This window comes from Athene cunicularia (genome assembly GCF_003259725.1).
Source record: "Athene cunicularia isolate RWA chromosome 10 unlocalized genomic scaffold, athCun1 chr10_part1, whole genome shotgun sequence".
Lineage (NCBI taxonomy): Eukaryota > Metazoa > Chordata > Aves > Strigiformes > Strigidae > Athene > Athene cunicularia.
In genome coordinates, this window is record NW_020799112.1 from 3,877,398 (window position 1) to 3,890,922 (window position 13,525).

The 13,525-nt window shown below is 38.0% G+C and overlaps 1 protein-coding gene across 3 annotated transcripts in view; it reads left to right on the plus strand.

The window, feature by feature from the left end:
- The first annotated feature begins 6 nt into the window (after nucleotides 1-6).
- The window catches only part of CIB2 (calcium and integrin binding family member 2), a 52,725-nt gene continuing 39,206 nt past the window's right edge, over nucleotides 7-13,525 (plus strand). The window contains exons 1-2 of one of the 3 annotated variants that reach the window (XM_026855742.1): nucleotides 4,397-4,446; nucleotides 5,072-5,198. In XM_026855742.1, the coding sequence (XP_026711543.1) occupies nucleotides 4,397-4,446; nucleotides 5,072-5,198 (177 nt within the window). Of the gene's footprint in view, nucleotides 162-4,396; nucleotides 4,447-5,071; nucleotides 5,199-6,473; nucleotides 6,994-13,525 lie in introns of those variants that run through there. The other 2 variants (XM_026855744.1, XM_026855743.1) reach the window with 2 other exon arrangements.

The following is a 13,525-nucleotide window of genomic DNA, read 5'->3' on the forward strand; positions in this document are numbered from 1 at the left end:
CGGGCACGGCCCGGTGCCGCCGGAGGACGCGGGGAGCCCCGGCGGCGGTGTCTGAGGAGGTACCGTTACGGCATCCGTGTGGCGACGAACAGAAGCAGCTTTGCAAGCGGCCTCCACTTTTGAAGCATTTGATACTCATCAAATCTCAGCTTCTAGAATAGGTTCGTTTGCAAGAAAAAATGGGCATTAACCGAGGAGAGTGTCAGCAGAGAAAAAAAAACCAGGCACTTACTTGAAAGTGTCAAAAACCCAAAGCTGTTGAAACAGAGGCAGATTAAAATTTGTATTTGCCTTAATTTTTGAGGTACTTGTCTCGTTATTTTTAAAACCGTTGATGATCTTGTGTGTGAGTTTTAGGAGTCGGCTGTGGGAGGCCCCAAGCTGTGGAGCACACAGCCAAGGAGACAACACTGCAGTTAGAATAATAAATGAGACAGCTCTCCTAAATTCCCACCAAGCAATTAAGAAATGCTTTTTCTTCCCTATGCTTAAGGGCAGTGTTGTAGCTTGGGATGTCCTTGAGAGTAAAGCGCCAAGCTAGAACGAAGGCAGTTTGAGCTCAGAGCTCTGGGAATAATGGCTTCGTCTGACTCCTAAAAGATTTCCTGCCTTTGCAGTGGTGGTAACACTTCCCTTTCCTGTATGATCTGCTTAGACAAAGTGATGCAGATAGGATATGGTAGGCTCTGCTGTCTAAGTAATAGTGTTGCCATTGCTTGCAGTTGTGTTCAGTCCATTTATGTCAACTTTTGTTGTCAATTAAAACAATTCTAGGAATAAATCAGACTCTCAGCTTTTACATGAGATCAATACTGAATTTCTAAACTCAGTGGTTGCAATGAGGGATATAAAATCTGAATTTATCTTTAAAGTTTAAACTCAAAAGAATTTAAAAGAAAAGTAAAACTACCTTTTGTTTCTCACACTTCTTTAGCAGCATAAGGGCTTGGGTTCTGTCTCTCTAATTTTGTGCTAGTTTGGGGGGATAGAGTTATCAGATTACTTGCAGCCTTTCCATTTACTCACCTCTGCCCTGTGTGCGCTTGAAAACTAAGACTCTGTGTTCAGTTTCCTCTTGTCTTGAAATTATGAGTAGGAATTCTCCAAAATGACATTTGACAATATGCAGCTTTAGTGGCCCCTATTTTCTGGGGGTAACTTGCTTTTTTTTCCCCCCCCCCCCGGACAGGGCACCAGAGGATACTCACAATTTTTCCCGTGTTGGAACAGCCTGTGTGTATGTTTTATCTTATTTTTTATAATGCTTTGCATTGAGAATAGTCTCTCGAATGTTGTCTGTAATGGCAAATGTGCAGAATTCTCCTGATACTGATTTTCTTTTGGTAACTGCTATTGTTTTTATTCATTTTAGACTTTAAAATCCAAATTGGCTCTGCAGGTATTTGTTGTAAATGTTTCTGTAAAATTATTTTTGGTTGTAAGCTTGGTCATATTTTGCATATATTGGCTCTTCTGTTGTGCTGTCTTTAGTTGCCACAGTTTGTGTGTCCTGTTCTCTGCTTTTTTTTCGCCCCTTTTGTAAACTGAGGCTTGATCCCATCTCAAACTAACCTATGATGTTTTGAGGACATACTAGCTGATTTCTTAATGTTTTACTGTACTGCTTCCCGTGAGATGTATATCTGTTCTACTCCTTCATGTTTGTTGTTTCATTTGCCATGATACTTACCAAAGGACTCCTTAAATGTTGTTTATGTTGCTATAGTACACTGATCACTATATTCATGTTTTCTTGTGTTTTCTGACTGTATTTGCATGTACTTTCTGGGTTTACACTTCAACTGTAAATTGAGATGAGGGGAGAAATTGGGGAGAAATTCTTTTTTACATAAACTTTGAACAGCTATTGCTGTTCTGATTTGTGTCTCATAGGTGCTACCATAACAGTAACCATCAGTAGTTATTTTGCCTAGAAAAAAGATGCCTATATAGGATAGCTGTAGCTTCTTTCCCCTAGTAAGCACTGTATCAAGTGTCTCTGTGAGTAAATCCATTACATTAAATTTTGTCTGCTTAGGAAACCATTATTCATTTTTTATTAGTTTGTCCCAGACGCGAAGCATTGTCTTGTGTAAAGCATCTTTTTAAAAAAGTAATTTTTACTAGATTTATTGTGGATAAATTAGGCTTAATGAAATGCAGTCAGAAACCTCCATCTTCTAAGATAGTGTATTTTATTAAGCTAGATAGATAAGATCATAAACCCAACAAATTTGGCACAAGGTTTTCCTTTCTGTTTTCTTTAGCATAAAAAACTCTACAGAAAGTTCCCACTGTCTATAACAAGTGCAATTTAGTCAGATAGCATCTTTCATCAGTTAGAGGGCCATGAGTTTTGCATCTTTCTCAGGTTCTGTTTATTCATTCATAAGACAGGGCTCAGTCCCATCAAGTCTTCTCTTATAGGCCAGCACTTTCAGACAAATTTACTGTGGTCTAATCATCCTCCTGTCTGTCATGTGTTGGAAACGCAACTTTTCTATCTGCTGCAGTAGCATCCAACTGTCATTTTCAGTTATTTTAGGGTTTCTGTTTTGTACAGTTAATTTCTTATTTATATGTTGCAATAACTATAAGAGGCAAGGTATGATGGTGTACCACATTGCAGTGGTAATGTTTTGTAGCTCTGTAGCGTTTTTATTTAAGGAACTCACAAGCATTTTAATTATTTTAGCTCCACAGAACTTATTATAGGTGAACATTATTATTCCTCGTTTACCTGTGAGCAAACAGAATTGTGAGTAGTGTTCAAGTAAATAAGCCCCAAAGACTCAGGGGGAATTTCCACAGCGTCGATGGATAATAGAACTTTTTTCCCTTGTAATCATTGTGGGTAGTGATCATTGTTACACTTGCATTAGGAGGCCCTAACAACTCAGAAAGTAGCAACACAGCTGTTCTTTTTGCTGACAGGGTGAATCTTTATGAACAGCTAATCTGCAAGGAAACATCTGTGTGGGAGAGAAATTGTTGGAGTATTTGGTGTAAGGGGCATGACATCTTGCAGGTTCTTTTTTCCCCAATTACAAGTTATAGCAAACCAGCTTGAGCTGTGAAGGCAGTAGATAGGCAACTTAATTGTTAAAACTCTGTGTGGATCCTCTTCTTAACAGGTAAAGTGATCTCTGTTCATAGTAGCTTGATCTTCCTTTGATGAGGAATAAGAGCTTTCATACTTAAGCCACAGCCAAATTCTCACTGCATAATTTACAGAGGCAATTTAAGGTAGTATGACCTGTCCGCTGGAGGTTATTAAACTTACACCTCTACTACTAAATCAGAGCAAAGTCACCTGGTGTAGCAGCCATGGCTAGCAACAGTTCAGAGCAGGAGACTCTACACTGAGGTGACCATGACTTGTCCCACTCCCTTGAGCTGTGGCTGTGGGAACAAGTCCCTGCGGCTGGGGTCAGACTGCAGCCTAAGGTGGGTGTTAAGCTATTGCAGCTGGCAGCCGTCTTGCTAGAAAATATTAAATCTGGTGTACATGGTTGATAGTAACTTTTCTGCTCCATTAATTACACTTTTAAAGGAGATGAACAGTGGCTACTTAACCATGTTCTCTGGTATAATGTACTTCACAACGTTCTATGTTGTATATATAGTGTCCTCCTTAGTAAACTTTATTTGCAACTGGTTGTGGGATATGTGTTATGTGTTGCTAAATAGCTTAAAATCACTTGCTTTGGCAAACAGTTTAGAGAAACAAATACAGTAAAGTGTGAATGAAGGCTGGTGCTGCTCTTGCTGTGCACACAGGAAAGTATTGATTTGTTACAGTCACTTGTGCTGGGGCTAAGTATTGCTTAACACCCAACTGGCAAATAAAACTAATCTTTGGTAAATACAAACAGATAGGAGAAGTGAAAAAGAGCAAACTGGGAAATTATCTGATCTTTGATACATACAAACAGATAGGAGTGAAAAAGTGTTTGTGCATTGTACTGTCTTTAAATTTTACCCAGTCAGTATAGCAAGATAATTATGCGGTGAAACGTAGGTGCCACTATAGCATGCTTGAGAAGAGCTAGCTAGTATAGTGGAACCCTCAACAATCAGTATTTGAATCCTCTTTTTAAAAATCTTTACATTTTAATTTTATTTAATAATAAAAAGTACTGTTTAGAGTATGGAAAGAAGAATAGAAGAAACAATTTATTTTCTGTCCACATAGTCAGTGAGCCATTCCCTTGGCAAGCTGAGTCTCTCTTTAAAACAAGAACTTATAACTCTTTTAAAGAAATCAACTCTTTTTAGCCATAACATTTTTCCTGCATGATTGACGTTAGAACAAAACCATAGCATTTCTAATATGCAAGAGAAAAGGGGGTCAGGGGGTGAGTGGAAAGCCAGGCCCAAAGGAATAAACAGGAATATGTTGGTGAACTTTAGGATCTCTACCTGTGGCCTACTTTGTAACTACAAGTCTTATCTAGTTGGTGCTTTCCATTTAGCCCTTCTGCTTTTTATTGTTATTACTTTGATTCTAAGGATAGAGACTAGCTGATATGTGTGTCGTTGAGCATGCAGTGGTAGCAGGCAGGCAGGAATATAAAAGAAGGTAAAAAAATTAAGAAAGATGTCAGTCTTTTCACTCTAAGAATACTGTTAAGTATACAGAACCACAAGATTAAAAGATATGGAGCCCAGTCCACCCCTGGTGTCAGCTCACTTCTGTATAATGCCATTAATTTGATCATTTATATTTAATCTGATTTGCATAGACAGGCAGCTTGAATTAGGCAGCTGTTAATGGAGTGCTATTTCATGCAAATCACTTGACACTAAGTATTGGTCTGGTCTGACTGAGAACAGCTGCTAGCTCTGGCATTTCAGTAGCACCAAATCATGGATAGGAAACATGCTTAATTATATGCATAACCACTAAAGCCCTGGATAAAGCTCATTCGGAGTTGAGGACATGTAAATGACTTCCAAGTTCTGTGAAAGTTCTTAATCTCAAGGGACCCTTATGAATTGTTATCTTCTGATTCAAAAAAGAGTGTGTTAAAAGAGCAATTTTAATAAATAGAAATGATGTATTTTGTAGATTTGGTGTTTTTCCTTTACATTCTGACTTGTGGAGAATCTTTTGGAACATAAAAAGAATCCAATGCCACTGTACTTTGGGGAAAAGAAAAATATCACAGCACTGGTGGCTAGAAAAGCAGAGGTCAGTCTGGCCATGTGAAAACCAGTCAATTTAACTGTCTGATATTTGAATAGATGCTTGCTGTGCTCTCGATTGGATGGTAGGTCATTCAGAGTTTGTACTCTCCTCACTAGGGTACCTTTTTCCTTCTTATTTTGCAACTGTGCTGCAATAGATTCTATTGGTAGAATCCATTTCTTTCACTGTTAAAATTCTAGTGTTTGCTTATGCTAATAAGCCTTGTCGAATACATTCTTATCCCAAGCCATTTATTTTGCATATGTGGTAATATGTTCTGGTTCTATAGTTCAGGGTAGTGCTGGTTTGAAGTTAAAAAAATCTGCATTTCTAACTGTTACATTGTACATGAGTCATCTGTTGGAACAGTCTGCAGTTCAACGCTTCATACAATGTTTTTACTACATATCCAACACACTTCATAGGATATTTGTACTAAGTATACAATGCATTTACTTTCAGTACTATTGTTAAATGTTTGTTCTGGGTTGTTATATGCCAAGGTAAATTGAACTATTATCCAATACTGTTATCAAGTCAGGATCATTAGAAGCTGTAGGGAGAAAGCAGAAGGTAGACATGCTGTCTTGCTGAGGAAATAATGACCATTGGCAGAGCTGTAGGTAAAGAAGGTAGGAAACTTATTAAATATTTATAAACCCTCTCCCATTCCTGTGTGCACAAATGGGAAGTGAACAGTCCAAAGAAACTTACCCATAACAGGTCTTTCCTCCCTGTTCCACTCCTTTCTCACTCCTTCCTCCTGTTGTTACAATGCTTCTGCAGGTGTTAGATAATATACTTTTGTTTGACTTTTTAAATTTTGTCTGCCTGCATCTCTCTTACGTGCTCTTTTTTTTTTTCCTCTCCCCGGAAAGATAGAATTAAGAGTTGTATTACTTCATAAAATACACTGTGAGCCCTCTAGTGGTACTTTCTACCTTTGCTTTAGGCAGTGGCAACACCTTTTTCTTTCCAGCTGTGCTTGCTTGAGCCGAAGGACTCCGATTAACGTCTGTTGAGTCTTCCTGATTTTTTTTTTCTTATTTATTTAATGTGAGAAGGAATACCCGCATTCAGTGGTATACCCGGGCGTTCGGCAGCTCCGGCAGCGCACTCGCATCGTGGGCAGCCAGGGCTGGTTACAGCCCCAGCCTAGAGAGAAGCTTTGACGGTGCGGGGCCGAGCCTGCAGCTGTCGGTCCCAGCGGCAGCACGGCCCAGGGCAGCTCCCAGCGCCGGCTGGGATGCGCCTTTAGCTGGGGGCAGACCAGCTGCAGGAGCGCTCCCTGCGCTAATTCTAGTTGCTGGGTTCGCAGCGGGGGTGTCGCAGCCCTGCACTACCCAGCTTTGCCGCCGGGTGAGGCAGAGCCGCTCCGGAACGTGAAGGTGCCGCCGGGTCGGAGCGCCCTCCTGAGCCGCCTACGCGGGGTTCAGGGCATGAAAAAACCGCTGTATGCCTCTTAGAACAGCAGCTGGAAAAGGCGGAGAACGGCATCCCTGGTTTGGGGTGACACCCGCCTGTGATTTTAACGCTTTCCTTCCTGGCACGCTCAAGTCAAACCTTGCAAAGATTTCCCAGTACTGCGTCCTTCCTCACTGGACAGCTACAGGCAAAACCAGTTCAATGCAGGCTTTGGGATTGTTTCGGCACATTCACGGAGTATACGTGCTCTAAATGCCTACAGTACAGAGGAATCCAGCTACTTCTAATGGGATGCATTTGCATAGAGGAAGAATTCCTCCTTTAAGATGGGTAATAAGCAAACGATATTTACTGATGAACAGCTAGACGCCTACCAGGTAAGATATTTTAGTCTGCATTAGGGGAAGGCAAGGTGTAATTCTCGTATGCTTGTGGCTTGAGTTTTTCTGTTGTTGTTTTGGGGAGTGTTTTCTCTAAATGTAAATGAAAACTTCATTTCTAGCCTGCATGCATATACTCTACTGTACTTCCAGCAACTGTGCTAGTATTCTAAGGCTGGGTTCTTGAATATACTCGATTCCCTTCTCTGTATACAGGGAAAGGAGTCAAATCCTCAATGTCTGGACTAGGAAGTATGATAAAGACCGTGACTGGCTTGACAGTGGGAGTTTTTAGTTGAATCTTTCTAATGGGCGTTTCGTAGAGAAGAAAGTGTGGCAATAATGTCTTTTTCTCTCCTTGATGCCTTTGCCGACAGTAGAGGGGGGAAAACAAGTCTTATCTAATTTCACTTCTCCTGAAGATGTCCTAGAAATATGTGTAATGTAATCCAGAATAGGTACCCTTATGCTTGCATCCACTCCTGGATGGCAGTTTCTTACCTTAACAGAAGTAGCATGCATTTTTATGTCCAGGGATAGCTTATTGATACTTCTTTATTTACCTCACATTGTATCAACTAAATTTTTAATAGGGTAAAAAAAAATAATTCCCAGGTTTCAGTTATGTGTCAGCACACTGCAAATCTTACTGAAACAGATTGCAGGAAGCTATCTGAACAGTGGGGATCTTGAACAAGTTTCTGAAAATACAGTGAGGCCATATATCGAATAGAAGGGTGCTGAAGAAGGCGGCAGCTGACTACTTATCATGAGATGCAGACAGGGCTGGCTGCATTGCTTTGTTCTCTTACGCGAAGCGATAAACATAGAATTAACGGTGCAGGAAATCAAGATTTAGTTTATCTTGTGATAACCAAAGGACAAATCCAGTGCATGCAAAAGTAAATAACTTTCTTTTTACCTTCAGGATCTTTGACTCAAACCCTTGAAGTGGAAACTGTGGTTTTAAAATACTAATTTTCTCTGGAGTTACGGCCAACATGGACTTTTCAGGGGTGTAGATATTTAGCCACAGAGAGTTAGGCTATGGATATATGCTAAAATGCTTTAAAATGTTATCCCATGCTGAATATAAGGCATAAATTAGATGCCTAGCCTTTTTCTTGCCATTGTAGGAAATGTGAAAATGGAGCTTTTAAAATTTCCACTTTGTCACACATTTCACCCTCGCCAGCAGTCTGTCACTGTAATATATTACTCTAAGTTAGTGGTCTTAGATTTTGTAGTGTAAGAGCCAAAAAGATTTTTTTACATCCCTATTGGATAGACAAGAGTGAAATCAAAGATCTGTAAAACACCAGTGTCTGTCTTCCTACTAACAATAAAAATGAACACAGAACAGATCCCAACTGCAGTGAAACAAAACAAAATCCAAATGTAATTAATGTTATCTTCTTGACATAAACTGGCAAATGCAAGAGCTGAAATGTCATCCCTAATTCACTACTCTTCATGTAGAAATTGCCTTTCTCTAATGGCTTTTGCAGCCCCTGCCTTTCATAATGCTGGGTAATTGATCTCAAAGCCTGGCAGTGGTTAGGCCCAGTGGATTGAGTCAGCCTATGGGATTTCTCTGTTACAGGCAGACTTGTAGTTCATTAGTATAGTGCTAGATATTTTTTTACTAGTAATAGCACTTGTTATGTATGGTAAGTACAATAAAACAACAATTTTCAGGATAAAGACCTTATTTTGATGGTGATTTGCCTCTGATCCCTTAGTTCTTGCATCCCTCTTGAATCTTTTAAACTTAGAAATCCTGGGCTTACTGCTGTAGCCATCCACAGAGAGAGAGAGAGAGCTCTGCCCTCTCCACTGCATTCTGGAGGAGTATGCAAGTGCTGTAACACAAACAGAGCTGTGTAACTTGGAGTTTGCCATCTTACCTGTCTTTTTCTCATTTGTGGAATTCCTTCAGAACAGACAAAGGGAGAATGCGGTAATGGTTCATAATTTTTAAAATGCAGGTTTTCTGTTTCTTGAATCAGCAATTGGGTTGCCAGGTCCTCTGAACACTGGACCAAAGAAAAACACTGTGTACCAGGGTCCACTTCATAACATCTGCTGTGCAAATCTGTACCCCTGTGTACAGCCAGGCATCTACACGTAAATTGCTTTTAAGATGGATCATTGACTGGGTTTGTTTCTTTTTTTTTTTTTCAAAGGAGATCTAGGCAGCTTCTTGTGAATTTGTATGTCTGTGAGTTGGTACTATACTCCTTACAGTAATACCCTGGTTATAGCATCCATAGTATCAGCGTGACTGAAGCAAAAGAGTTAATTTAATCCTTTTTGTAAAAGAAGGTGTTAGGGTTTTTTTACTTTGCACAGTTCCTATTAAAAAACTGTTCAGAACCTCACTCCCTTCATAGTTAGACTTATAATTTCTTAATTTGAATATATTCCTGGCCGTTGTATTATCTAGCTGTCACTTCCACCATTTTTGTCTTTAATGCTAATTGCTCTGAGTTTATAGCACCTAACATACTTTAGTAGTGAAATTTTCATAACTTTTTTAATGCATTATGTTTTAAGTACTTGTTCCATAGGAGATACTATGAGATGGAAAAGTGAGACGTTCATATGCTTAAAGTATGGTAAAGCCATATGTAAGTGGCTTTGGTTTTCAGGAGCACAGATCAAACTTCAGAAAAATCACCTGCTTGAAGAGCTAGCATGCATAAATCGCAGATTGTTAATATGATACTAACAAAATAAAATAACCTCATTTGATTTGTCTAAAACTTTCTGAAATGACCATGTATAAAATTTTTTTGCATATAAACTTAAACTGAAGAGTCACTTTTTAGCAGAACCTCTACATTTAAATTAAATAACTGTAAATCTGGTCACGCACAAGATTATCGTAGTGTTTTTAATAGGTGTTTTTTAATACTCTGCATTAAGACTGGTGAAGGCAGTTGAAACTGTTTGTAAAAGAGATGTGTACTAGGACTTGATATTATTAGACCTGCCAGCTTTTTTAATTAGAAATAGGTAGAGGCAAATTAAAGAAAGACCGGAAAGCTGCAAATCTCCTAACACCTTGTCAAATTACCTGTTATTAAAATTATCACCTGTGTTTTAGTTGGCAGCTCTTTACATTTTCATAAGCCTAGTGAAATGTTTTGGAACTGAGGCTTTTGCGATCAGATTTTTTCACTGAGACTCACCTCATTTAAAAAGTTAGCCTTGTAAGAAAATTAATTGTACTGGTGTCATGGATTTTTTTACATACAATGCAAAATCTAACCAAGGTCTGGCTAGGGAAAAGGTAAGCATTAATTAGAAAGAAAGATGTGTTTCTTTGCAATCAATGAACATTTTAAAATTAAGCTTTTTGAAGTTGTTTACATATTTTGGAGGTCAGGTCTCATAACAAGAAAGGAAAATTGACAGGAATTTTAGGGTTCTTTGAGTGATGCTGTATAAAGATGCTTGAAGCATTAGAAAATGTAGGTAAACAATAAAGCAACATCAGAGCCATATATTGGCCTCAGTGCACTGCATTGCTCACTGAGAAACAATTCCATTGACTAGGAAATGCATAAAGCTGTTCTTGGGGTATAGACAAACCACTCCCCTGTTTAATCAATCTTACTCTTTTTTGGGGGGTTACTCGAATAAGTGGTTTGAATTTATACAAATTTGGTTCTCATTTTTTTCCTGATAGAACCTAGAGAATATAGGGCACAAATACTTTATATCAGATATTACTGGGTTTATTGCAAGGCATTGCTTCTTGTATTTGTTCATTAATGGAATTGTTTACATTATTTCATGCAACCTCCAAACAAACTGATATTTATCCTAGCTGTCTTCTAGGCAATATTGCAATAAAAGATAGGAATATTAAATAATGACTTTCTGCTTTTACACATGAATTTGTGTATCACAGAGCTTTTATCCTTTTAAGATTCTAGTCAGTGGGATTCAACTGTATGTATTTCATGGGAATTATGAAAAAGTAGGTGAAACAGGTTACGTTATGATCTGTCAAAAATGCCATTTATAAAGTGAAACTTGGTCATCAAACTGTCTTTTGATTTTAAAAGCTGCGCTTGACTTAATCAGGATCTTTGATGAAGATGAACCCTTTGTAAAAATACAAAAAGTGTATTGATCACAGGTTCTCCAAGATCTTCTGTAAAAAGTACTTTTCAGTTTGACAAAGTATTGCTGTTAATGTGCAAATTTAAGAAAGGTAATAATGGAACAAGTTTTTTGTGAAATTATCCTTTAGGCAGATTCTGGTTTCATGGTACCATTTAGTGCATATGTAGATTGAGGAAAATTACATTTTTTGACAGTTTGCTTCTTCCTCAGTCCTTGCTCTTGTCTAACTGGTTTTACTCTTGTGTTGCAGTATAAATATATCAACTGGTTCTTATAGCTGCCAATTTTTCCTCTTGAAACTCAGTGAGTTTTATCTGTCTGCAGTTCTAAAATATATATGATTACAAGTAAACATAGACTGGATGTCAAAATCTCCTTTGACATTTTGATGTAACCAGCATTTTTTAAGATATAAGTCCATATACCAGTAGTATTATTAATGCAGACACTGACAGGATGTTTTTAGTGTTGAAATCTGGATTCACTAAAGTACTTGGATGGCTGCAACTTAATGATGGTGCTAGTCTCATTGACTTCCAGTAACTCTTTATATACTGACAGTGATGAAAATACATAAATATCTTGCTGACTCAGTCTTGCACAACTCTGTATCAGTCTTAGTTGTGTGGTAACTGGAATAAAATTATTGAATTTGTAAAATGTTACCAGAATAGAGTTAATAATAGATCTTTTACGAATGTACATTTACTTCTATCCAGCATGTTTTAACTTAGGTTTTTGATTACTTCATAGGATGATGTTCTTACATTGTGTACTGTTGGCACAGCACAAAACTTCATTTGTGATTTCAAAAATGAACCCTCAGAAATAATTTGTTTGAAATATTAACATTTAAAATGCTGCAGCATTCAGTACTTCCCATTTAAAAGCTTCTCAGTAAAGTAGCTATATAGGTCTAATCTCTCTTGCCTTGATATTATCCCGTTACTGGTTTAATTTATTGACTTGCTGGCTTTTCTTTGAGACTTTTTTTTCTAATTTGGTGTGATTTTGTAATGCTAAGACTTTTATATTATTTCCTTTATAAAACTTTCTAATGAAGCTGTTACATGATCAGAATAAATCTGCCCTTATGATGCTGGATGTATAAAAGGCAGAATTGTATATTGTTTTAGAGGAGAAATATGCATTTAATGGGTTTAAGAAATGTTATTTCACAGTAGCTTTGTGTACTTGAACATTGCTATTCTTTCATTCTGTTGTTCCTTTCTCCAGTTTTTCTTCTTTTCTGTACAGAAGTGTTTTGTTTTTCAATGGGAAATTAGTTTCTTTTGAAAACTGTGCTTTATGTGCAATGATACTTGCTTCCAAAAGTGGTAAGTGCTAATCTTTCATTCAGTGAACTCTGCGGCCATTCATAAACTGCGTGCTGTGCTCTGGTATTGGCAATATATCCAAAAGAACAAGTTACATATGGTCTGATTCTAGAGCCATACCTCGTGGTATATTGTGTATGTACACTTTATGTAAAGTATCAGCATTCTCAGCACAGTTACCGCTATTCCTATTTTTTGTTCAAATCACCTGACCTAAACATGAAGCAGAACCAATCTAGGAGCTTGCGGTGAAGTCTTACTGACTAGTGTAAAAGGCAGTGGACCACCATATTTCAGTCTGTTCCTGTTTTGTCCTAAACCTGCATTCACCTGACATAGGAAATCAAGAATAAAACTCTTAACAGCCTGGATGTTCTGCGCTTTTGTAAAGTAAGTTTTAAAGCAGAGAACATTAACCCTACTATTGAGTGACTTGCAGAAAGTCACACTACCAGCCAAGAGCAAAGCCACCCATGGAACCGAAATTACACTAGCTATCTGACTCTTCTCTGCAAAGTATTTTATGAACCAGTTAAGCCGCCTTAATGCCAAATTTGAGAACCAAGTCCCATTATACAGGCTAATAATCTCATTTAAATCAGTGGGAAATTTTCTGTTTGCTTTATTTTATTCACTTTGCTAGAAATAATGAAGTTAAGTGGATAACTGCAGATTTAAGTGGAACCTTGTCTCCAAAAAAGCAGCGGTGATGCATTGTCAGACTTCTAATTAACTTGATTATTAAGGGCAGAAGGACAGACTAAGTGGGATAGTTGATCTTAGAAAAGGAGCAGGTATTTTCTCAGGGGCTGGAGTAGGTGGCCTTTCAAGGCAAAGCCTCTGTTCTAAATAACCTAAAACCCACAAGGGCCCTCCTGTTGGCAGAAGTTTTTCAGGCCGTTGTATAGCATTAGAAATAAAAGCAACAATTTTCAAGATAAATTATTGCTAGAAATCTTGAATTGATAAGAATTATGAAACATGATAACCTTTATTTGTTCAGTATTTACTTTGTACTTTCTTAGCAGGACTTCCAGTGGCTCTAATGTCCAGAC